Here is a 27,138-nt window from a genome sequence, read left to right as displayed (position 1 = left end):
TGCAATGGAGGAGAAGCATGGCTATGTCAGGCAGGGAGAGACATCATCATCATCATCATCGTTTAACGTCTGCTTTCCATGCTAGCATGGGTTGGACGATTTGACTGAGGACTGGTGAAACCGGATGGCAACACCAGCCTCCAATCTGATTTGGCAGAGTTTCTACAGCTGGATGCCTTTCTTAACGCCAACCACTCAGAGAGCGTAGTGGGTGCTTTTACGTGTCACCCACACGAAGGCCAGTCAGGCAGTACTGGCAACAGCCATGCTCAAAATGGTGTATTTTATGTGCCACCCGCACAAGAGCCAGTCCAGGGGCAAAACATAATATAACAAATATAACTAAAAAAAAAATTTTTTTTTAAATGGTGTTTTTATGAAGTTACATAAAAACATCATGATATTTTTTTGTTAACAATTAAATAAATATTTATGTATTAGGACTTCACATTGATTTTTGTTCTTCTGTCAACCAACCAAATATTTTGTTACAAACATGTGAGAATGTGATATATTACTTACCTGCTGTATAATTTGTACAATTTCTTTCAGTAAATTTATGATACAGAAAATTGTTATCAACCATATTGTGATACTGTGAAAAATGGACAGCTGTAAAGGATATACAGAAAAAGAAGTAGTTAAAATAAATTAATCCTTATTATCATTGTTTGATTCTAATTTGCCTGAGACCACCCTAAGTTCTGTTGTACAAATCCCCTGTTTTATAGTGATCTAAATTAAAATTTGCCATCAGAATTTCTTGCAAGCTTAATAACAACAGTTACTTTAAAAATTTCTTCATTACTTTAAAAATTAAAACAAAGATAATAATTTCACAATAAATATGATAATGAAATGGTTACAACAAGCAAACTAGTTTCAATTTTATTTTAATTTCCTAATCTGTAGAACTGAACATAAATAGTTCTAGCTTCGTTTGTTAATTGTAACTTAAATTAAAAAGATTGTTTTTAGTTCTATAATTACTAATTTGAAAGGTAAACTACTTTTTTTTTGTAATTTAATCACCACCTAATTAATCTTTCCTCCAAATAATGATAGGCAAAACCAGATAGTTTAGGCTCAAAAACAATTTCTTTAAATCTGCAATTTGGATTTGTTTCGAATTTCCTTTCAAACTCTTGGAATTATGCCCCAAACACACACACACACACACACACAAACATCTATGTGGAATACCTCATATAAAAACTAGTAGAGTTTTATACTTTTTGGGGTTCAGTCCAACTGCATGGAACATTGGGTAAGTGTCTTCTACTATAGCTCTAGGTTGACCAATGCCTTGTGAGTGAATTTGGTTGACAGAAAGTGTATGCAAGACTGTTTTATATATATATATATATATATATATATATATATATATATATATATATATATATATATCATCATATATGTGTGTGTGTGTGTGTGTCTATTCACTGCCCCAAACTATTCCATGAAAACCCATCTTGGTTTGTTTACATTGTATAACTTGTGGTTCATCAAAATAGCTAATACAATAAGTATCAGACATAAATAAATAAATATTGGGGTTGATTTTTTTCAACCAAAAAACCCTTCTGGGTGGTGCTCCAGCATGACTACAACCTGATGACTGAAACAAATAAAGATAAAAAATAAAAACTAGAGTCTTCACCAATGCTAAACCTAGTATTTCTTGAATTCTTTATTTACTGTAAAGAATGAAAAGTTTTGAATGGTACAACAATGCACTATAATATAAAAATAGACTATATACTTGTTGTAATTTAGTTATCTATAGTCCAATGATATTTCGGAATACAATTCCTTCTTCAGATATTCTTCAATGGAATCTCTGCTATAAACTGTTTTCCAACGGTTTTCTTTTCTTTTTTTTTTTTTTTCAGAAGCGGATAACTAAATTACAACAGGTATATAGTCCATTTTTTATATTATAGGGTATTGTGGTACCATTCATAACTTTTCATTCTTTACAAACAATACACAATGTTTCAAGTGAACTACAATACTCTCTTATCTTTATTTACTATTTCATTTGAAAACAATCATAAGTATTTCATTTAATCAATTTGAATGAGAATAAATGCATAATTTAATGAGTTAAAATAATTAGAAAAGAAAAACATACAAAACAAATTTACCTCAAATGTCTGCATGACTTTGAAGCTACAAGCATCAATTTCTTCTTTGGTCTTTTCATCATCAGCAGAAACTGTTGATACTTTTAAAGTTTGATTTAGAGCGTAACTAAATAGGGAAGAGTTGTGAGGTAAGTGAGCAATTAGAAATATTATATAGTATGAATATTTTTGAAAATAAATCCTTAAACTAATACATACATACATACATACATATAGGGGGAAAAAATGCACATATCGAGCAGAGGTTGGCAATGCCTGTGCAGAGTTTTAGGTCCAATAAGGCTTGCACAACACCTCATAGACCCTCTCCACTTTATTGACATTATCCAAAGACAAGCCGGAGCAAGATGTCTGGTGCCAATATGAGTCGCAGGCTCAGGGATGTTGGAGTGCCTTGATCTCTAGCACAAACCAAAGATCCCCAAAATGTCCAATGCCATTCCCTGCATATCTGGTTTTATATCAAAGTGACCTTCTCCTAGAGACATGCTTCAACAAAAGCTGAGGGGTGCCTCAATCCTTGTGGTCTTTCAGCATGCCGGACACCATCCCGGAATTTCTGCGTACCCGTGCTATTGCTAGATAGCCGTTGGGCCTGCACTAGGTCCATCCGAGCTTTCAACAGGTCTTGTTTTTAATCCTGCTGGGTTTCTAGCAACCCTCCTCACCAGGGTAGCCTGGTAGGGGTACCAGTTTAGTTGACGGTAACCCGATCATGCAACAGGTTGTACTGGATTGCATGTTACCAGTAGCACTTATGAGAGCCTTATAAGTGACCTGACATACACAAATTTACATACATACATATATACACACACAGACATACACACATATCATCGTGTCTGTACACTTGTCCTGACACCAAATAATGGTCGTAAATAAGCATCATTGTCATACAAGCAATTAGTTAGTTTCCAGTTTTATGTGGTAAAACATGCCAGGTCATGGAAAATATTCCCTTGCTTGGAAGCAGATGAGGATTGGTGACAAGAGAAGCATCCATGCATAGAAAATATGCCTCAATAAATTCCGTCTGACCCATACAAGCATGGAAAAGTGGACATAAAATGATGATGGTGATGTAAATGTGTGTGTGTGTGTGTATGTGTGCATGTGTCTGTATGTGCATTGTTTGAGTTCACCCTTGTCTTGACATTATTTGTTGGTTGTAAATGAGTAAAAGTGTCATGCAAGCAAGGTTGTATAACAACAGGAAGGGCATTCAGCCATAAAAAATCTGCCTCAACAAATTCCATCTGACCCATGCAATCATGGAAAATCAACCAATAAATGATGATAGTGGTGATGATGACGATGTACTGTGGAGTGATCCCTAATATATAATTGGTACTGTTATTTTTCATATCAACCACAGTGAGATGAAAGATAAAAACTATCTCGGTGGAATTTAAAATCAAGATAGAACAATACTCAAATGTTTTTAACCCCCTATCCTATTAACTCATTAGTCTTGTTCATTCTTGATTTATGGAATATAATAACTGAAATACAGATGTTAAGAGGATTTTAAAGAAGAAATCAAAGTCTATTGAAATAATATGCTATAGATACCAATTAAACTCAAAAGAAATCTATCTGGTACCTGCAGTCTGGATCATAATGCATCATTGAATCATGAGTGGTCACAAAATTGGTCAGAAGTCCAAGAAAGATTATGTACAGGAGAAGATTGAAGATATAGATCCAACGGCCATATGCATTCCTATCAAATTGAATAAATAAAATGAAAAATACAATGTGAATTAGATGATGGATTAAGTGTGGATTAAATGGTGGATTAAGTATGGGTTAGATAGTGGATTAAGTGTGGATTGGGTAGTGGATAAAGGAGGATTAATCATGGGTTAGATAGTGGATTAAGTGTGGGTTACATGGTGAATTAAGTATGGGTTAGATAGTGGATTAAGTATGGGTTAAATGATGGATTGTATGTGGATTAGACCATGGATTATGTGTAGATTAGATGGTGGATTGTGTGTGGAGTAAATGGTACATTATTTGTGGGTCAGATGGTGGATTAAGTGTGGATAAGATGGAGGATGATGTGTGGATTAGTTGGTGAATTAAGGGCAGTTAAGTGTGGGTCAGATGGTAGATTAATGCTCCTCAAATTTCAAGTTCAGATCTTGCTGTCAACCTTACATTGCATTTTTACAAGTTACTGAGAGAACCTCTACATGATTTCTTAACTCGATAGAAATAACAAAGAAATTCTTGTGATAACACCCAACAATGTAGTTCTGGATATGGCGATGCCCAAGAGTAAAATAGGATGTCACGGCTGCATTCCTTGTCTTATAAATTCTGCTTAGTTGTTAAGGATGACTTGAGATTAAACAACAGCATCAGTGTGCTTTTACATAAATTAGATTGCTCGTTCATGTAAGCTGAAAATAAGAATCCCGAGGCCTTCTTTTGTAAAGATAATATTGTGAGATTTGACTGATATTTGGTGTAGAAGCTGTTGTACAGTGCCCTAAAGCAGTATTTCTCAAAGTGAACTCCATGGACTCCAAAAGTTCCATGAAAATATTTTGGGATTCTGTGTGATAAGGTATGTTTTTTTTTTAAAAATTAACAAAAATTTATTCTATGAAAAAATTGAAGTTGTCATTTTCAAAATAATAAATTACATTTATTTTTTTTTATATAAATAAATACTCTTCTATGTTAGATGGTTGTCTGTAAAATAAAACCATATGAGCTCTGTAATTTCTGAAAAATCACATACAAGTTCCATGATAAAATAAGTTTAGGCACCACTGCCTTTGATCAAGAGTGCTAACTAGACTTTCTTTAGTTTGCCTAATAATAATAATAATAATAATAATAATAATAATAATAATAATAAATGCAAAGACTAAGCAACTGGAAGGCACCTGGACACAACAAGATCCCCAATTTCTGGTTAAAACACCTGCCAGCAATGCATAAAAAGCTGGCAGAAAACTTTAACAACATAATAGCAGATCCAGAGACAATGCCTGAATGGCTCACAAAAGGGAAAACCATCTTAATCCCCAAATCCACGGAAACGGAGAAACCACAAAACTATAGACCTATAACCTGTCTCCCTACGATCTACAAAGCCTTTACTGCAATAATATCGCAGAGATTGAGTAAACACCTGGAAAATAACAACCTGTTTCCAGAAGAGCAGAAGGGATGCTGCAAGGGCTCATACGGCTGTAAAGATCAATTATTGATCAATAAAGCCATAACTGAAGACAGCCGCAGAAAGAAGAAAGGCCTCAGTATGGCCTGGGTGGACTACCAAAAGGCTTTCGACAGTGTTCCCCACACGTGGATTCTGGAAACACTAGCCATAAACAAGGTGGTACCAATTATCATAAAATACATAGAGCACTCAATGAACAAATGGCAGACAGTGCTACAGCTCCAAACAAAAGAGGGACTTGTGAAAACGAAAGCCATCCCCATTAGAAGAGGAATATTCCAGGGAGACACGCTCTCTCCACTCCTGTTCTGCCTGGCACTCACACCTTTAACAGATTTGCTAAATAGAACTGGATGCGGTTACAAATGCTATGGAAAAACAGTCAGCCACCTTCTATATATGGATGACCTAAAATTATATGCAAAAAACGACAAAGAGCTAGAAACACTACTACAGACAGTACACGGCTTTACCAAGGAAATAGAAATGAAATTCGGATTAGAAAAATGTGCCAAAGCAACCCTGAAAAGAGGAAAATTAGTTAAAAGTAGCAATATAACACTAGATAAAGCCAATGAAATAAGAGAACTAGACGAAAGCCAACCATATAAGTATTTAGGAGTCAATGAACTAGATAGGATACAACATACACAAATGAAAGAAAAAATAAAGAAAGAGTACTATAGACGAGTTAGATCAATACTAAAAACAGAGCTCAATGCTAAAAACAAGATAATGGGTATCAACACTTTAGCTGTCCCAGTTATAAGCTACAGCTACAACATCCTTAACTGGACACTAAACGAACTATGTAAAATAGACAGGAAAACAAGAAAAATAATGACAGGATATAGGATGCACCACCCAAAATCTGACATAGAAAGGCTATATATACAACACACAGAAGGTGGCAGGGGTCTTATACAGCTAGAAAACTATTATAAAATAACCACCATAGGACTGCAAAAATACCTACTCCAGAAGCAAGGGAAACTAATACAAATAGCCACAAAACACGAGCAAAACAAAAAACTGTTTTCAGTATTTAAGGAAGCTGACAAATACAAACAAGAAATCAATCTACCTAACAAATACGAAGAAGAAGAAGAAGAAACAACAAAAGCTATAAAACAAATGAAATCCAAACTAAAACTAGAACAGCAACGGACCATGATAAAACGATGGCAAGAAAAGCCCCTACATGGTAAATACTGGGCTAAACTAAATGCGAAAGAAATAGACAGAGAAAAATCCCAGCAATGGCTGAGAAGCTCAGGACTCAAAGCAGAGACTGAAGGATTTTTAATTGCTGCACAAGACCAAAGCCTCCCCACCAGAAATTACCAAAAACACATAATGAAAAGAAATATAACAAGTAACTGTAGAATCTGTGGAGATCGACAAGAAACAATAAATCATATTATCTCTAGCTGCCCAGTCCTGGCTAAGAAGGAATATATTCACAGACACGACAGAGCTGGGACCTATATACACTGGAAGCTATGCCAACATTATGGAATAACAACAGAAAAAAGATGGTATAAACACACGCCAGAAAAGGTCACAGAAAACGAGAAAGCAACCATACTCTGGGATATGCCAATACACACAGATAGAGAAATTAAGGCAAATAGACCAGATATAGTTGTCAAAGATCATGAAGAAAAAAAATGCTTTCTAATTGATGTATCAATACCAGCAGATGACAACGTTTCTCTAAAAGAAATGGAAAAACTTTCAAAATACAAAGACCTGGAAATAGAGATAACTCGAATGTGGAATCTAAAAACAGAAACAATTCCTATCATAGTAGGTGCCTTAGGTATAATAAAAAAATATTCAGACAAATACATAACAAAAATAGCAGGACTTACAAATATATATAACATACAGAAAATTGCACTACTGGGTACTGCACACATTCTACGCAAAACACTTTCAATACAGTAAACATAAGAGCACCACAGCAAACCACAGCACATACCCAAGGCGCACAGAGCTGCGCTCGGTAGTGAAGTGAAAGCACGTTATAAAAATAAAACTACTGAATAATAATAATAATGATAATAATAGTAATAATAATAATGTTTTATAAAGATTGTTGTTCATATGCACCACATGAGAGATGACTGCACTGGTATGGTCATGTGATGTATATGGATGAGGACAGCTGTGTAAAAAAGTGCCAATCTCTAACTGTGGAGGAGAACTGTGGAAGAGTTAGACTCAGGAAGAAGCAATGACAAGTGACTAAGACCTTTGGTGATATGCTGTGCTTGAGAAGACTCATCAAGCCAAGTGAAATTGTAGTTGTGGTCAATGCCAGTGTCATGTAACTGGCACATAAAAACACCTATGCTGGTGACATGTAAAAAGCACCCGTTACACTCTTGGAGGGATTGACATTAGGAAGGGCATCCAGCCATAGAAACTATGCCAAATCAGAATGAAACTTGGTGCGACTCTCTGGCTTACTGGCTTTAGTCAAACCGTCTAACCCATGCCAGCATGGAAAGCAGATGCTAAATGATGATGACATAAATCTTCACGAAGGTAAATATACAATGAAAAGAATGTGATGCAATTTGTAATAGATAGTTTATTTAACAGTTTGAACAATATTTCAACAGCTTGTCTATCTTCTTCAGGTTAATCATCGTCGTTTAACGTCCGCTTTCCATGCTAGCATGTGTTGAACGATTTGACTGAGGACTGGTGAAACCAGATGGCTACACCAGGCTCCAATCTGATTTGGCAGAGTTTCTACAGCTGGATGCCTTTCCTAACGCCAATCACTCAGAGAGTGTAGTGGGTGCTTTTACGTGTCACCCGCACGAAGGCCAGTCAGGCGGTACTGGCAACGGCTATGCTCAAAATGGTGTATTTTATGTGCCACCCGCACAGGAGCCAGTCCAGGGGCACTGGCAACGATCTCGCTTGAAAATCCTTACACATGCCGCAGGCACAAGTGCCAGAAAGGCGATGCTGGGCACAGGTGCCATCACAATTTCGCTTTCGCTTGCCCCAACAGGTCTTCGTAAGCTGAGTTTTGTGTCCAATGAAGGAGACGATGTTGGCATGGGTGCCAGTCATCGAATTTAATAATCCTTTCGAGTGTAGGCACAAAGCTTGAAATTTTGTGGGAGGGGCTAGTCTATTACATTGACCTCAGTACTCAACCGGTACTTTATTTTATCAACCCTGAAATGATTAAGGGCAAAGTCAACCTTGACAGAATTTGAACTCAGAATGTAAGGACGAGCTAAATGCTGCTAAGCAGTTTGTCCGGCATACTAATGACTGTGCCAACTCATCCCTGTTTCTCTTCTTACTTTACAACTCAGTTGCTAGCAATCCAGCTGTAAAAAAATTATTCCAACAAGTGATTCATCTTCCCCCAGGGAAAGATAGATATAAAACAAAACAATATAATGTGAAAAGAAAATGACAATGTTTCAAACAAAAATGTAAATATTTACCATTTCATTTTAAGAAAGTTTTCACAAACAGGATGTGAAAGTAAATCTTCTCTTCCAAGTTTTGCCATCATCTTTTGGAAGATATATAAAAAAAAATGTGATTAGTCATTTGTCATTTGAAATAATATTTCCATTGCTTTTAGTGAATGAAATTACATTAGTTGTTTTTGGTTCTAATTTGTTGAATGTAAAGTATTTTTATATTTATTCACACACACATACAAGAAGGCACATAGATGCTCATACATGCATGTACATACATGTATGCACATACATGCATGCACACACATACACACATAAATATTACAGGCGGTGAGCTGGCAGAAACGTTACCACGCCGGGCGAAATGCTTAGCGGTATTTCGTCTGCTGCTATGTTCTGAGTTCAAATTCCGCCGAGGTCCACTTTGCCTTTCATCCTTTCGGGGTCGATTAAATAAGTACCAGTTACACACTGGGGTCGATATAATCGACTTAATCCGTTTGTCTGTACTTGTTTCTCCCCTCTGTGTGTAGCCCCTTGTGGGTAGTAAAGAAATAACACATAAATATTAAAAGATGGCTGATAGATAGATAGATAGATAGATAGATAGATAGATAGATAGAAGACAGACAGATGGACAAATGGATGGATGGGCAGACAGATGAATGGATGGATAGATGGATGGACAGACAGACAGAATGATAGACAGACAGACAGACAGACAGACAGATAGTCAGACAGACAAACAGATAGTCAAATAGACAAACAAATAGAAAGATAGATAGATAGATAGATAGATAGATAGATAGATAGATAGATAGATAGATAGATAGATAGATAGATAGATAGATAGACAGTCAGACAGATGGATGGATGGACAGAGACAGATAGAGAGGTAGTGAGACAGACAGATTAAATAGTTAGAGAGCTAGATAGAAAGATAGATAGATAGATAGATAGATAGATAGATAGATAGATAGATAGATAGAGTGCCTGTCACTACTTCTCTACAGTAGTTTCATGGTAGCATCCAGGAATTTGGACATGGTGATCTTTTATCAAACTTTTGTCATGGGAGGCAATGACAAGTGACTGAGGCCTTTGGACATATGTTGTGCTTGAGAAGACTTGGCAAGCCAAGTGAGACTGTAGCTGTGGTTTATGCCAGTGTCACATAACTGGCCCATTTAAGAGTATCCTTCAATCACTGGGCAATTTACTGTACTTGAGAAGACCTGTTGAATCAACTGAAATCATTGCCGTGATCAATGCCAGTGCTGCCTGACGGGTTCCCATGCCAGTGGCACAAAAAAAGCATCATTCGAGTGTGGTCATTACCAGTACCACCTGACTGGCTCACATGCTGGTGGCACGTAAAAAGCACCCTTTGATTGTGGTTGATGCCAGTACCGCCTAACTAGCCCCCATGCTGGTGGCATGTAAAAAGCACTCACTACACTCTCAGAGTGGTTGGCATCAGGAAGGGCTGTAGAAATCTTGCCAGATCAGATTGGAACCTGGTGCAGCCTCCTGGCTTGCGAGTCATCAGTCAAACCGTCCAAACCATGCCAGCATGGAAAGCGGATGTTAAATGATGATGAAGTGTTGAAGCAAAAGACAAGATAACAGATAATATTTATAAATCTAGACCCTGTAGGAGGTAGAAAAAGCTGAATCTGTGACAGATTGATGTTACTGGAGATGATGGAATACATATAATCAGGAGATTGAGTGTTGGGAGAAGAGAAATGGGGAGAAGAAGAAGAAGTAGAAGAAGAAGAAGAAGAAGAGCAACAACAACAACAACAACAACAGCAGCAAGAAAAACAGAAAGAAGAGAAATGAAGAAAGGAACAAGAGTAGAGGAGAAAAAGTGAAAAAAAAAAAAATTGCAAGAATTAATAAAGAAGGGAAAAAATTGATTTATAAAAGCTTCTATCAATGATAATTTGATGAATTAAAAAATAGCAATATCTACTTACGACTAAGCAGAATAAAGGCCCAAAGTTTTCTTTCTGGGCTGGCTTCTTCTTGTGGTAAATAGCTGGATGCTGCATGTGTTTGAAGTTAAATTCAATCTTGAAATATTAAAAGGTGAAAAAAATAAAATAAAATAAAATAAAATAAACCCCAATAAAAATAATTGATTTCTCAGATTGGCACACAGCTAGAAATTTTCAAGGAAAGATATAATTAATTCAACTTCAATATATTACTGGTACTTATTTTAAACTAATGAGTGACCTCTGTATGATTGGAGAACCTTTTAAAATCTCCCTCAAATTACACTCACATCATTATCGTTATCTGTTTTCCATGGTGGTACGGACTGGATTGTTTGACAGGAGCTGGCAACCCAGAGGACTATGTCAGGCTCTACTGTCTGCTTTGGCATGGTTTCTATGGTTGGATGCCCTTCCTAATGCAACTGCTTTACAGAGTGTGCTGAGTACTTTTTACATGACACCAGCACTGGTCCTTTTTATATGGCACCTTTAGTTCCTGAAGAACCATAGGGGAAACAAAGTATATTTTGTTGGACTAATGGCTGTGGATGAATATATCATACATACATAAATACACACACACACACATATATATATAATGTGTGCGTGTATTAGTCACAGCCTTACATTATATTGCGCAAATATATGATAAAATGAAATTAAAGCAAAATATTACTGGTACCTATTTGTTTTTAGCTGCAGCAGGCATGAAAGACAAATCTAAGTCAGTCAGTTTCAACTGTCTTTAACAATGCAACAAATGAAGTACCACTGTGTAGCTGAAGACTGAATCTTTGGATTCATATCTACTACATGCCAAGAAATCTTAAAAACACATTGAAATTTAGAAGTAGTTATTAATGTGTGAAGCATGAGGAGAGAATTAAGTGGGAATTGAAGTCACATTGCACAAAACACCATCATCCTTCAGGATGGTTGAACAACCAATCCTAACCAGTTAGGATCCACAGTATGCATTATACTGTTCATTTTTTGATCCTTGAGTACAAAACATGACTCACGAGACTCCTGTTTGGGTGATTTTACATGGTTTTGGAAACGTATTGCCATTCTTATAGCACAGTTATTAAATGATTCAAATCATGGACTTAAAATGTATCCATCAAACAATAGTTATTTTAAGTTCTAATGACTTATAGAACAAATGTAATGAACCAACTCTATCATGATATAAAGACAAAACTTACATAAAAATGATAGCTCTTTGGTTGATGACTTGAAGAAGTCTGGCATCGATCTAAGACAGCCTAGAAGGATAGATTCAAATAATGTAGTAAAGAATAAAAACATGGAACCATAGTTTTGCAGTGGATATCTTCTAGGTATGGCTATATTGTTAAGAAGTTTGCTTTGCAACCATATGATTTCAAGTTCAGTCCCACTATGTAGTACCTTGGGCTACACAATGGGACATAGTGTCTTCTTAGTGCTACATAGTGTCTTCTTCTTTAGCCCTGTGTTGAAATGATTTGTCAATTGAGGCGAGAGAGCAAATCGATTACGGTGACCTTAGTCCTCAATTGATATTATTTTATTGACCTTGTAAAGAGAAAAGGCAAAGTTGACCTTGGTGCTATTTGAACTTAGAATGTAAAGACAGATGAAATGTTACTAAGCATTTTGTCTGGCATGCTAACAGTTCTGCCTGCTTGCCACCTCTAAACTGCTAAATGATACTGGTTGATAACCCCCATCCTGTGGAAACTATTTACAGCTAGATAAACAGGAACAATTTGAGAATTGTCTTTACCTCAAATGCATTACAGTGCAAACCATAAGATATATGTGATGACATGTCATCTGGTTTACTGATGTTCAACCAAGCCAGCCATCTATACTTTGAAATCCTAAATCAATAATTCTCAATAACAGTTATTGTATTTGATGGCACATAAGATAAACATTTAAAGAAACAAGTCTCAAAACAATACTCTGCATATGAAATTGGTCCTATTATTATTATATGGCTTTAATACACAAAAAATTTTTCCCCTGAATATGCACAACTGAAATTAGTGTGCATCTAATATACCCATATGTCTTTAATACCATTAAATACAGATTTTGAAGTTACTACATAAATCTTCTAGTGATTGATTCATGACAAAATATATGTCAAACCATTAAAATCTTTTCATAGCTGTGTAGGTCTCCATTCATAACCCTTAATTTCTTATAGCTTCTCATCTTCAATATTCTTATATGATATTACAAAATCTACATTAATCTTTCCATTATGAGATCATGTAAACATTATGTGATAAAACTTGATTTTAATTAAGATTAATAAACTTCAAATCATTGCCATCTTTTTAGGGATTGTAGATATATGAGCGGGTACTGAAAAGTTCCTGGTTTTAAGGGTATTGCAAAAGTCTTGGTTGGAGGCCCAACTTTCTGAGTTCTCTTACAGGGCTTAGGAAAACTGAAGGACTACTGCAACAAGTGTGTGAATCTGTGTTGGATCTATATTGGATAAACTCACAATTAACTGATCCTCCTGTATTTTCTTTTACCCAAAGCCAGGAACTTTTTAGCACCCCCTCATATGTCTGTTTATAGTTGTACATGTATTTACAGTTCCATCATATCATAAGAAGAACGTAGAAAATGAAATTAGTACCAAATGAAGTAGCCCAGTAAGGATTATTAGTTTGTTTAAGATTACCCACATGGTGATTCACTCAATTTGAGTGTTATAATCAACATAATATTATGCTTAGCAACTGGAATCAGTCCATGACATATATGAGAATATTACTTATAGTATTTATAATAATAATATAACAGTGAATGATAACAAAAGAGCACAAAATGATATGGATTAGCTGAGAGTCATAAATGAAACTGACTTGCTCACCATACAAACTTCAGGAAGTTGTCGAACAAGGCCAATCATTGGCCAGCCATACAACACAGAATATAGCTCCATACATTCCTCCCATCTGTAAAATATCAATAACAATAACAACAATAATTGTTTCAAATTTTGGTATAAGGCCAACAATTTTTTTTGTGAGTGGGGGGTGGGGGGTAGCTGATTGCATCAATCCCAGTACTTGACTGGTACTTTATTTTATCAACCCTGAAAGGATGAATGTCTATGTGTTTAAGGAGTTTGCTTTGAAACCATATAGTTCCAAAGGAGAGATGTGTGACTCAGGAGTGCCTGAGTGGGGATGATGCCAATTCTGAGTATCAGTGGCCACTAATCTATGTAGAAAAAGTAAACAGAGATGAGATAGCATGCCTCTGAACCAGATGTATGTTGATAATCAACTTTGTGTTAATCAGGTGGTAGGTTGTTCTTCTTTAGAATGCATGGTGCATTAAAGAGCTACCTAGAAAATATTACATGGTGGGGAAAAAAAGAATGATATTAGTAGTGGGTGCTTTTACGTTCAGGCGGTACTGGCAATGGCCATGCTCAAAATGGTGTATTTTACGTGCCACCTGCACAGGAGCCAGTCCAGCGGCACTGGCAACAATGACTTTGCAAATTCTTTGTAGGCATCATTGATGCTTCTTGACCAACTTCACTCATGTTCTAAGCTTCATTGTCACAGAGAACCATTGGAAGAACTATTGTACAATAAAATTGTACCTTCACTATTCTAGAATACAGCCCCTGTTTTGAAAATTCTACAATTCACATTACATCCTATTTACAGAAAGCGCTGTGAAGAACAGAATAGTCAAGTTAATATTATCACATTCAATGGAGGCTAACAAGAAACATTTGCATAGCAATGAAGAAAGAAACAAAGAAGTTTTTACCTTTCATGTAAAACTACTGCCATTGCTGCATCATGATGTTTGTTACAAATAATATAATCAAAAAAGGTTTTCTCTTTATCATTGGAATCAAGTTTGGCTCTGAGAGTTAACAGAAAGTTTACCATTGCTGCATGCCCTTCAGCAGCAGTGACATGAAGGGGTGTGTCCTAAAAATAAAAATTTAAGTCATTGATATTTCATTGTGTGTGTGTGTGTGTGTGCATATGTATGTATGTGTGTGTGTGTTGTATATATATATGTGTGTTTTAATCCAAAATGGAAACAAACACCAATTTCTCTATGTGATCGACTTGAAGAATTGTTAAGATATTTTCTTAACATGTAAACAATCGTAGCCTTAATACACAAATACAGAATTTTTATCCACCAATGTGTATATATATAGTATACATAAATCACAGTATGTGTGTGTATATTGACTAACACATACATTTCCACAATTCTCAACCAATTTACATCAAACTTTACATACACATTACTTATGTGCCAAGGATGGCCATGCACTATAACATTTTGCCCAGAGCTCCTGTGTAAAAGGACAAACCAGGAAAAACAGTGGTTTACATGGGTTCTTTCTCTAATTCCTTGTATTATTCTTTTATTCTTTTACTTGTTTCAGTCATTTGACTGGAGCCATGTTGGAGCACTGCCTTTAGTCGAACAAATCGACCCCAGGACTTATTTTTTGTAAGCCTAGTACTTATTCTATCAATCTCTTTTGCCGAACTGCTAAGTTACAGGGACATATGCACACCTGTATCAGTTGTCAAGCAATGTAGGGGGCCAAACACAGACACACAAGCATACACACACACAGATATACAACAGGATTCTTTCAGTTCCCATCTACCAAATCCACTCACAAGGCTTTGGTCGGCCCGAGGCTATAATAGAAGACACTTGCCCAAGGTTCCACACAGTGAGACTGAACCTGGAACCATGTGGTTGGTAAGCAAGCTACTTACCACACAGCCACTCCTGTGCCTATAAGCTACTTACCACACATCCACTCCTGTGTCTATATTATGGTTATATAAAACATTTATAATTAATTATATTATGATTATATAAAATGTCTATAATTGATTAAATTAATATTTTACATATTAACTATATAAAGCATTTAGATCTTACTCTGTTTAGATTTTTAGAGTCCAAGATATTGGGGTAAATATCCAAAAGTAGTCGCGCAGTTTGTGTGTATCCATTCTTTGCTGCTAAATGAAGGGGCGTGTTGCCATCATTGTCTCTAAGATAAAAAAAGGAAAGAAAAGATAGAAAGAAAGTAGGACAAGAGGAGACAGGTGGGGCAGGGAGTCACTGAAGAGGTCACAGTATGTGTGATGAAAAAACTTTGAGAAATAAATTAAGAGTAATTATAATAAAGCTAAAGAAAAGATCAAATAAATAGTGTGTGTTCAATTGACAAAAGATGACCACACCCAAGTATAACAATAATGAAAGAAATATTCTAATTTAATTTCTTCTCACATCAGAAAAACTAAATATACATGTGTACAACTATCCATACACGATGACGACGATGACAACGATGAAAGAAACCGAAAGGCAGTGAGCTGGCAGAAACGTTAGCACACCGGGCAAAATGCTTAGCGGTATTTCGTCTGCCATTACATTCTGAGTTCAAATTCCGCCGAGGTCAACTTTGCCTTTCATCCTTTCGGGGTCGATAAATTCAGTACCAGTTACACACTGGGGTTGATATAATTGACTTAATCCCTTTGTCTGTCCTTGTTTGTCCCCTCTATGTTTAGCCCCTTGTGGGCAGTAAAGAAATAAGAAACTGAAAGAAGCTCATTGTGTATGTATGTATGTGTGTGTGGGTGTGTGTATTTGTGTTCTTGTCTTGGCATCACTTGATAATAGTAAATGAATGTCACTGTCATACAAGCAGTGCTGTTTATTTCCAATATTTAGCAGGTCGATTTTGCCTTTCATCGTTTCGGGGTCGATAAATTAAGTACCAGTTGTGTACTGAGGTCGATCTAATTGACTGGCACCCTCCCCATAAATTTCGGGCCTTGTGCCTAGAGTAGAAAAGAATATTCTACAAAAGCATATCTGACCATAGGGAAATATTACTTTGCTTAGGAAACAGGTGAGGATTGGTGACAGGAAGGGCACTCAGCTATACAGGGTGTCCACAAAGTCTGGGTACATGGGATTAACACATACTTTAAGAAATTATTATTTCTTGTATTTAATTGTTTATGTTATGATTTTATTTACCCCATGTACCCAGACCTTGTGGACACCCTGTAGAAAACCTGCCTCAATAAACTCTGTCCAAACTCTCTTCAAGTATGGAAAAGAGAATATTAAAATGATGATGGTAACCTTATGCAAGACATAGAAATGATTTTAAAAAAAAATATCAGGATAATATATATTAAAGAAAAATCAATACTTACTTATATATTACTGCACCCTTCCTTAGCAAAAGTGATACCAGCTTGGTATGACCATTCTGAGAAGCCAGATGAAGAGCAGTCTGATTCATGTTATCCATCTCGTTTAACATTGTAGATCCATCTTTACCCGTGATGAGTCGCACACATGTGTTAAAGCGACCATATCTTTGATAGAAAACAAGGCAAGCATATTTATAAGAAGCAGTTCAACATTTCGAAGTTGATACATACATACATAATTACATGTTGGTATATATATACACACACACATTGGAAAAGTGGATGTTAAATGATGATGATGATGATGAGAAACATAAGATTAAAGAAATTAAACACATTTAGAACTGATGTGAAAATAAAAATTCAGATTAAATGTTGATGATATTTCCTAAGTATTTGCTTAATATAACTGAAACATACCTGGATGCAAGGTGAAATGGTGACTGTTCATTATTGTTTTTCAAATTAACAATAGCCCCAAGTTTCATTAAGTCATCAATAGCAGTTAAATGACCCATTTTAGCAGCATAATGCAGTGGTGTCCAACCACTTATGTCTCTTTCATTTAGTAGATCTTTACTGTGCTGAAAAAGGGAGAAAATATTCTTTACAGATTCTAAACAAGGAAATTTTAAAATTTCAAATTGAATGTTCTCTGAGTCAAATCATAAAATTACTAGAATAATTAAAATAATATCACTGTTTAATGAATAATATACTTTTCTCATCACATAATTATTTCAAATTAGCATTTTAATGCTACTGAACTAAATATAGTGCTAACAACTCAACCATTATTTTCATACAAATGGCATTCCTGAGTAATTTCTCACAAAATTCATCATTATAATAGGTTTCATTTAACAGACTATGACTCTTCTCAATTAAGAAATCAATTAATCCACTAAGTTAAGGCTCATTAACTCCACTCACAGACCATATTTTATCTATATTATTTGAAGAGAAACAGAAGTATTCATACTTTCCTCAAGGAATTCCAAAACAAATTTAAATGGGATCCATTTTCAATTGCCAGGTGAAGGAAATTCCGATAGCTTTCATCTTTCACTAATAAATTTGCACCTCTTTTAATTAAAACCTGAACCATTTCCCAATGTCCTTTACTTGCAGCTAAAAGAAAAGGAGTTCGGCCACGAGAATCCAGTGCATTAATGTCAGCACCCTTCAAAAAAAGAAAGAAAAAAATATGTTATATATTTATCAATATAATTGACTGGATTATGATAGAGTCATTCTGGCATTTTTAAATACATGTTTTATTATATACCCAACCATTTTTGTCCCAGCATCATATAATATTAAGTATGAAAGCCTTTCATTGTACATTTACTAAATAGTTGTTGATATTCCATTCCACTGTTTCTTGCTACATCACTGTATTTCAGTGGAAAATCAGTAACTAGATCATAATTAATGTTATGTACTTCTTCTCTTTAACGTCTGCTTTCCATGCTAGCATGTGTTGGACGATTTGACTGAGGACTGGTGAACCAGATGGCTACACCAGGCTCCAATCTGATTTGGCAGAGTTTCTACAGCTGGATGCCCTTCCTAACGCCAACCACTCCAAGAGTGAAGTGGGTGCTTTTACGTGCCACCAGCACGAAGGCCAGTCAGGCAGTACTGGCAACGGCCACGCTCAAAATGGTGTATTTTTCGTGCCATCTGCACAGGAGCCAGTCCAACGGCACTGGCAATGATCTCGCTCAAATGTCTTTTCACGTGCCAACAACAAATAAATGTAACAACCATCACCATCATCAGCTGCAGCAGCATTATCAATGTCATCATTGTCCTCATTTAACGTCTGTGTTTTCCATGCTGGGTTGGGTTGCATGGTTTAACAGAATCCAGCAATTCAGCTCCAGTACCAGTATTGGCATGGTTTCTATGGCTGAATGCCCTTCCTAATGTCAGTGTGTGTTTTGACTGATTACCATGAAGCAGTCATCTTAGTTTCCACATACAATCTCAAATCAAAACTCCTAACTGCCAACAAGTAGTTACAACAAAGAAACAGTTTCTATACTTATGTTTTTTCTTGTGTCCTTTCAGCAGTTACAGTCATTGGACCATAGCTAAATCAATGGACCATGATAAGTAAATGTCTTCAAAAGTTTCTAGTCAATTATATGAACTCCAGTAGAAGCTATGGACTATGTTTTGTGAAACAGGCTTGCATCATGATGTAAGGAGACAAACAAACAGACAAACGAGTACTGGTGTCAGTAGATGGATAATGACAGAGAAAAACAATATCAAAGATAAAAAGTCTACTAAAAAATAGATTTACATCAACATGTCACACTAAGGGAAGCAGATAGATAATCAGCATAGGTACTACCTCATGAGCTCTGAACATCCTGTCAGAATAACAAGGTATGGCTACACTCCGAGACAAACACACAAAAAGCCTGTCACTTTGGTTACTATCCACACAGAGAGGAGAACAGATCACAGGACAATGCTGTTTACAAATTAACCTATGAATGTGGAAATGCAAACAATGGACTGACCAAGTGATAATTGCATGCCAAAATAGCAGAACACTAACAACCATGCATCTTCTAGTATAGTAGACCAGCACAACAGTTATGCAAAATGAATAATAAAAAAAAAAATAATAAATACATTTAAATAAATAAATGGATGAATAAATAAATAAATAAATAAATAAGAAACCCACATATCTCTGTGAGACATCCAAACACTGAAAATTATTGGGTTGAATAAATACAGTTCATTGAGAAACAGAAACCAATTTTGAACTGCAGAGGAGAATTAGACATGTAGAAATAGACATTTAGTCCCTGCGAGTTACAAAAGTATGTGATTCCATGTTTCTCTTCTATTAATGAGAACACAAATCAATGTCATATGAAGACTTATATATAAATCAAAATTGCTTACAATATAAGCAATAGAGCTTATACCAGCAGCAAAGCAGCTTCCATTCAAAAGTTACTCATCAATTTGTTTATACATTTATCTGTTTGTTTATGCATTCATCCAGTCATACACCAGTCTATATCCCATATACATTTCCCTGAGTATACAAATATAAAAAGTTACAGTAATGTAGAAGACATGATTTCTCAAAATACAATAGATTACTGGAAGGTTCTAGTCAAAAGCTCAATAAAATGCAAGCCTAACAGACCAGACATAATGACCTGAGATTGAGGAAAGAAGTTATGCAGAGGAAATCAGTTGCCCAGCTGATGTCAGCATAATGTTAAATGATTAGTGGAAAAGAAAACATCTAATGAGAATCCTACATTCACTCCACTCAACTTTGAACTTATACCTGTAGTTATAGGGGCACTTGGATATATAACTAACTACCTTAACACTAATCTTGAAATGCTAGGCTTTACAAAAGCTAAATGAATATGGCTAATCAGGAAATTACTGTTACAAACCATTAAGAGCACTGTCACAATATGTAAAACATTCTAGGTTAGCATTTAATAAATGTATATTCACATGTTTAAATATGCAAACATACTTGTGTACACATATGCAATGACATCTATGCTTGCATACATGTATACATGTATAATACAATGGAAGTATAAATAGGCAAACAACTGGTGTCAGATTAGATTATGACATTTATATATTTAAACATAATGGTTATTATATAAGGATGAAGAAAGTAAGGAGGTGCACAGATAGTTTCTTACAGCTGTTTCAAAAATAGATGCACAGATGGTGCATTTCTCAGTAAACAAACAATAGCTATCCATATAAGCAGTGATCTATTCCATCATCAGAGAGAGAATGAGGTAGTTTCTTAGTAGAAGACTTTGATCTACCATCTGTGTAGTAGATCAAAGCTTTCTATCAAGGATCTATCTCATGCCTTCTCCAATGATGGAATTGATTGCTACTTAAGCTCTCTATTGAAAATATCAGTTATTTGCCTGTTTATATTTCCATTTTATTATACATGTATCTGCTCAATTGATAAACCACCTATAGCCAATCTTTGTTAGGTAGCTATATCTCTGCTTTTAGTTGCAGTTTAAGTTGGAGTCTTTGGTGGCAAGTCAACTTGAGCACTAATTGTATGTACATATTACATTACATCATCAAACATAATATTACATGAATTTTACATGTAATACATGTAAAATTGCTCATACATATATACAATGTGTTCATACATATATACAAACATACATGTTTTAATACATACATATGTACTTCATACATATATACATGCATATCTGCATATATATATATACACATACATGCAAGAACATATATGCTTTGCTGAATTTGTCTAAATTCCAATGGAAGAGCCTTGTGTCTATTTAGAAGCTGACTCTTTTTCCATTGGTGAAAAATTCAAATTATAAAACCATGTGTATAGACATACCCTATCAAGTAGGAAGTGCACGGCAGCAGCTTGGTTCAGTTGTGCAGCTCTATGAAGTGGTGTCATCTTATGAAGATCAGCCATGGAAATGGCAGAGGAGAACTTTTCAGGTTGGTATTTTTGCATATATTCTAGAATTTCCACTTTGCCTTGAGATGAAGCACAATGAACTGGAGTAGAGAAATCTTCCTGAAAAATATGATTACAATAAATAAGAACCAGCTCTTTTATCAACATCATGTTTTATCTGTTATTGTCATCATCATCGTCATTGTCATGGTCATTGTTGTCATCATCATCATTTATGTCCATATTCCATACTGACATGGGTTGAACAGTTCTACAGGATCTGACTTAACCAAAGGGCTGCATTGGTTTCCAGTATTTGCTTTGGCAAGGTTTTTATGGTTGGATACCTTTCCTGATGCCAATCAGTTTACAGAATGAGCTGAGTACCTTTTTTCATGGCAGACAGTCAAAAATTCAATAAAACATTCCTGAGTTCTTTACTAAGCAAAAAAGACATCATCAAGTTTAACTTGTCCATAATGGGTTTAAAACAAGGAAATATAAAATGAAAAAAAAGAATAAAAGAAACTTAGTTCTATCTCCTTTTCTCTGTTTTCTTTTCCTTCTTTTTTCTTGTTTTTAACAGTTCTAAGCAAGCAAAACTTGACATCATTTTTGTCTGGAAGGAATGGAGAATAGCCAACTTAAGGTTTTAAATTTCTACATTTCTGTGAATTTTTCATTTTTCATAACTCTAGTCCTATTTTGAACCTGAGAAGGACAGATGTACTGTTGATATATTGTTCAATAAACAAAGAATGTCGATTTTTATTGCATCTCACACTCTTCTAATTGACAATTTACCTTAATAAAGAGTTAAATTAGTCTTCATGGTAGCGTGGTGGCAAAATTGTGAGAATATCAGAAAAAATGCGTTTTGGTATTTCTTCTAACTCATTACGGACTGAGTTCAAATTTTACCAAGGTCAAGAAAATAAATATTGGTCAAGATATAATCAACTTGCCTGCTTCCTTCAAAATTGCTGACCTTGTACCAAAATTAGAAAGAATTATTATTATTGCCTCCATCATAGAGAAGGTGGAGGTATTGTTTTCAGTCACGTTTGGTTGTTTGTTTGTTTGTCCATGGACAAGATATCTCAAGAACTGCTGGATGGATTTTCAGATGAAACTTTCAGGGATGTTTGGCCTCATAACTGGCACAAACTGATTAGATTTTGAGATCGATCTGGTACCGGACAGGGATTCTGAATTATTTTTCTGGTTCTTTTACTTAATTTTTGAGAGCAGTCAGGTTCATTTTTAGTATTCTCGTTTGTGAGAGCAGTCAAGTTTATTTCAGATATTCTCATTTAAAAAATCATCTCTGGCTAATTGTTGAGAGGACATTGGTGTTGCCTTGGTGGAGGCTTGCACTCTCTGAGTGCTCTTGTTATCATCATCATCATCATCATCCTCATGTTTTCTTTGCTCACCTTCTGACACTGGAGATGTGTAACAGTATCAACCATCCACTACCAGTCTGAGGTATTATTATTATTATTGTTATTATAATCATTATTATTATTATTATTATTATTATTATTATTATTATTATTATTATTAAGGCGGTGATCTGGCAGAAATTCTTAACGTTATTTCAAATTCCGCCAAGGTTGACGTTAAAGGATGTTGTATAAAATACCCATGTTTCCAAAGGTGAATTATTCAAACCCCAAAGAATTCCTTGCGACATATGGCTATGATGCTCCCCATGATTATCATCATCATCATCATTATTATTATTATTATTATTATTATTATTATTATTATTATTACTATTTTAAGGTGGGGAGCCAGCAGAATTGTTAGCACACTGGACAAAATGCTTAGTAGTATTTTGTCCATCTTCACATTCTGAGTTCAAATTCTGCCAAGGTTGACGTTGCCTTTCATCATTTCAAGATTGATAAATTAAGTACCAGTGAAACACTGGGGTTGATGTAATCGACTAGTCCACTCCACGCAAATTTCAGGCCTTGTGCCTTTAGTAGAAAGGATGATTGTTGTTGTTGTTGTTGTTGTTACTATATTTGAATGTCACAAAATTGAATAGAGTATATAAAATACTTCTCTTTTCTTGATTTGTATATTTACCTCTAAGTCATCAACTGGACAGCCAGCTTGTAGGAATTTCAAAACCCTCTGAAATGAAAGAAACATAACAAAAATTATTCTTTTTTTAGTTTCAGTAATTGAACCCTAATCTTGTTGGTGCATCTTATTTAACAGTTTCTAGCTGATTATATTAATTTCACTACTGTGTCAACCTCATTGTTATTGGCCCCAAGAGGAGGCAAGTGATTTGAGTTCATCAAGGCAGGATTTGAACTCAATTACCATAAAGTGTATTGTTTACTGTTCTACTAGTTCTGTCCTTTACACCCTGTCCACACAAATATGTGCACGCACACACACACACACACGCACACACACACACACACACACACACACACACACACACACACACACACACACACAACCATTCACATTTTCTTTATACTTTTGATGTGCGGAAAAAGAAGTTGGGTCTCCTGATGGACCTTTGCATGGCTTGTTGTCCACTCCTTAGAGTAGACACACTTGGTTTCCTTCCTCAATCAATATCTCAGAATATCATTTGGTCATATAAAGTAGTCATAAATTAAGTTATCAACATGGTGGCTAACTTAATTTGATTGCTTGTCACTTCCTAAGATCAAAAGGCAGAAAAGATATGTTAAAAAGATGTTGTTGGGTAATCAACAAACCTGTTTGTGATAAAACCCTACCATTTTCAGTAACATCAAAAACATATTTTAAAAATCTGTAAACATGTGCCCTTACCTTTATCTAAGTGAGAAAATGAAAGAAAATGGTATTACTGAGTATTCAATCTACTCTCTACCCACCCCCATTTTAATTTTCGTCTGAATATATAAAAGAAATAAGTACTGAACTTTCTTTGCAAGGTTAAAAGATGCTTCAAACAGATGAATACTGAGTATTCTTCTCAGGGTTAAAAGATACCATCCTTCAAAAATTAATGACTTTCCACAAAGCCCAGCTGAGAGCCATAATGAAGATTACTCTGATATATGTGATGGTGCTGCATGAAGACTGCATTCAGAAAAGAATCATCTGATTGATTGACATAAAGACAAATGCAAATGCACTCCAGTATCTGATTCACAGGTGTGCTCTCTTTCTCTTTCTCTCTCTCTCCTGTCTGCCTTCTCTAGTACTACTATAATGGGTGCTGCTCCTCAGAGCTAGGTGGGCTCATATCACCCCTACTCAGGCAGCCTAACCTATTTTTCCCTCAACTTTTCATCACCTTTGTGGAGTACAAACCTACCAAGGCTCTGCACTAATCACTACACCCGATCTTTCTGTCCTAGAACATCAGTCCTTTGGTATTCCCTCTGTGCTCTTTTATTATGGATGAGCAGCTAGAAGAAAACCTCTCCTTCAACCAATTAATATCATGAAAAGAAAGAAATGGGCTAAGGAGATGTCAGAAAAATCCAGTTCATTTTGTATTAGAGTGATTTTCTCAGATGAATCCAGACTTGCATTATTTTCAGACAGTGGACGTGTTTGGGTCTGGAGGTTTCCCAATCAAGAATTTGATTTGAAACGACTCCAACCAACTGTGAAACATGGCAGTATCTCTGTAATGGTATGGGGAGCTGTCTCCAGCAATGGTCGTTCTGAGCTGATCGAATGTGTTAGAACCATAAACTCTGAAAAATACATCGAAATACTTAAGCAAGGACTACTTCCGATGTATTCACACGATAATATAATGAAAAATGAGTTTTTATTCATGGAAGATGGGGCTCCATGCCACACAGCGAAAAGGAATCCACAATGGCTGACTGAAAATGGGATCAAAAAGCTTCTTTGGCCAAGCCAATCTCCTGACATGAACCCAATTGAAAATCTTTGGAGCATACAAGATAGAGCTATACGAAAAACTCGATAGAAACCTAAATCTAAAGATGAATTGTTTTGATTGTTGTGCAAAAAGTGGGCAGAAATTCCACAAGAGACAATCACAAAGCTCATCAGTTCAATACCAAAAAGAGTTTCTGAATAAAAAACTGCAAAGGGAATGTCAACTAAATACTAAAGTATGTAGTCCTGTCTATCGATTACATTTCAATTGTTTGCTTTGCGTATTAAATAAAAGATTTTGAAAATTAACGGTGTCTATTTACTTCCTGCACGTCTGTGTATATATGTATATATATATATATATGTATAAGTATATATTTATCTATATCTACCATCTATCTATTACTATATACATACATGTATATATACACACATACACACACACACACATACACATTTGTACACACACACACACACACACATGTGCACAAAACTCTCAGCCTTTGATTCCTTCTGTATCTTCTGCCAATTATTAATAATGCATATGTATGTATGCATGTGTATGTGTGTGTACATATGTCTGTCTATCTGTATGTATGTATGTGTGTATCTATGTACGCATACATACATGCATTTATGTGTGCATGCATGTAGCTGTGTATGTATTGTTGTTGTAGCTTTGTTACAGTTATAAACTTCACACCCTACTGCAAATGCTGGCCTTTGTCACAAACATTCAGTCATAAATATTTTATTCTTTGCGTTGTTTGTTTATACCATGTAATTTGTTGTAATTTTGTAGTCAAATAAATGAATTGGAAAAAAAAAACAAAAACAAAACTGAATTAAATTGTCACTGTGGTTTTGTGCAAGTAAAAAAAAAAAAAAAAAAAAATCCACCCCAAAATCAGCACATGTGTAATCTGAAGCTCGAAGCATAAACTAAGTCGTTTACTTGCCACATCTTTATAATTAATCAAACCTAATTAATGAACTCTCATTACTTACCTTTTGATCACTGTTACAGATTGCAACACGTAGATTTACATTAGTCTCACTATCCACAATGTTTTTGATGTCACAAGCTGTGTATAATCCAATTGGAGCTGCAAAAGGATAAAACAACTATGTAAGTGTCATTAAGTGTAATTATTCAAATCTATGTAACTTTAAACTAAGACAGCATCTGAAGGCCAAGTGGTTAGCTGAAAGTTTGGCGGTTCATTTATACTTTGTCAATGTCATTGTCTTGTATCCATGACCAAAGTAATTAACTGTCAAATGATCCAGTTCACTATACTGAAAATAGGTACAGCTGGCTAGAAACTATTTGTTGCTTTGAGAAATAGCAATAAATTAACAAAGTCTAGAATTGCTAAATAGTACATTAGCTTACAGAGATAAGTTTTATTCTTCCAGCAGACAATGCTTTGAGAGGGATAGCTTAAAATACTTTAAATGAAAGTAAAGTTTGTAATATACTCCAACTAACCTATGGATTATAGTGGACGTTCCACTTTAAGCTGTACGAATATACACATGAAAGATTGTACTAAAAGCAAACAAAATATTAGTTAAGCAATCCGAGAGGAATTATGCATTTAAGTGATATTCCACCAGCTCTCTGCCCTCCCTATTTAATCATTATTCAACACCACTGCCACTGCCATCACCACAGCCACCACCACCACCACTGTCACCATCATCACCAACATTATCAT

At 35.4% G+C, this 27,138-nt stretch overlaps 1 protein-coding gene across 1 annotated transcript in view; it reads right to left on the bottom strand.

Annotated features, from left to right (window-relative positions):
* Window positions 1–27,138, bottom strand: part of LOC106880107 (transient receptor potential cation channel subfamily A member 1) — a 68,180-nt gene that overhangs the window by 22,044 nt on the left and 18,998 nt on the right. The window contains exons 6-20 of the mRNA XM_089349767.1: window positions 26,426–26,523; window positions 23,636–23,683; window positions 21,470–21,658; window positions 18,047–18,247; window positions 17,485–17,648; window positions 17,065–17,229; window positions 15,767–15,881; window positions 14,612–14,778; window positions 13,695–13,779; window positions 12,022–12,081; window positions 10,790–10,885; window positions 8,826–8,896; window positions 3,751–3,870; window positions 2,148–2,253; window positions 523–612 (exon numbers count right to left, since the gene is read on the bottom strand). Of these exons, the coding sequence (XP_089205893.1) occupies window positions 523–612; window positions 2,148–2,253; window positions 3,751–3,870; window positions 8,826–8,896; window positions 10,790–10,885; window positions 12,022–12,081; window positions 13,695–13,779; window positions 14,612–14,778; window positions 15,767–15,881; window positions 17,065–17,229; window positions 17,485–17,648; window positions 18,047–18,247; window positions 21,470–21,658; window positions 23,636–23,683; window positions 26,426–26,523 (1,775 nt within the window). The remainder of the gene's footprint in view (window positions 1–522; window positions 613–2,147; window positions 2,254–3,750; window positions 3,871–8,825; window positions 8,897–10,789; window positions 10,886–12,021; window positions 12,082–13,694; window positions 13,780–14,611; window positions 14,779–15,766; window positions 15,882–17,064; window positions 17,230–17,484; window positions 17,649–18,046; window positions 18,248–21,469; window positions 21,659–23,635; window positions 23,684–26,425; window positions 26,524–27,138) is intronic.

The sequence above is a fragment of the Octopus bimaculoides genome, chromosome 3, assembly GCF_046866305.1.
Source record: "Octopus bimaculoides isolate indiv1 chromosome 3, ASM4686630v1, whole genome shotgun sequence".
Lineage (NCBI taxonomy): Eukaryota > Metazoa > Mollusca > Cephalopoda > Octopoda > Octopodidae > Octopus > Octopus bimaculoides.
Note: the sequence above shows the minus strand (reverse complement) of the source record. Positions and strands in the feature narration are given on the sequence as shown.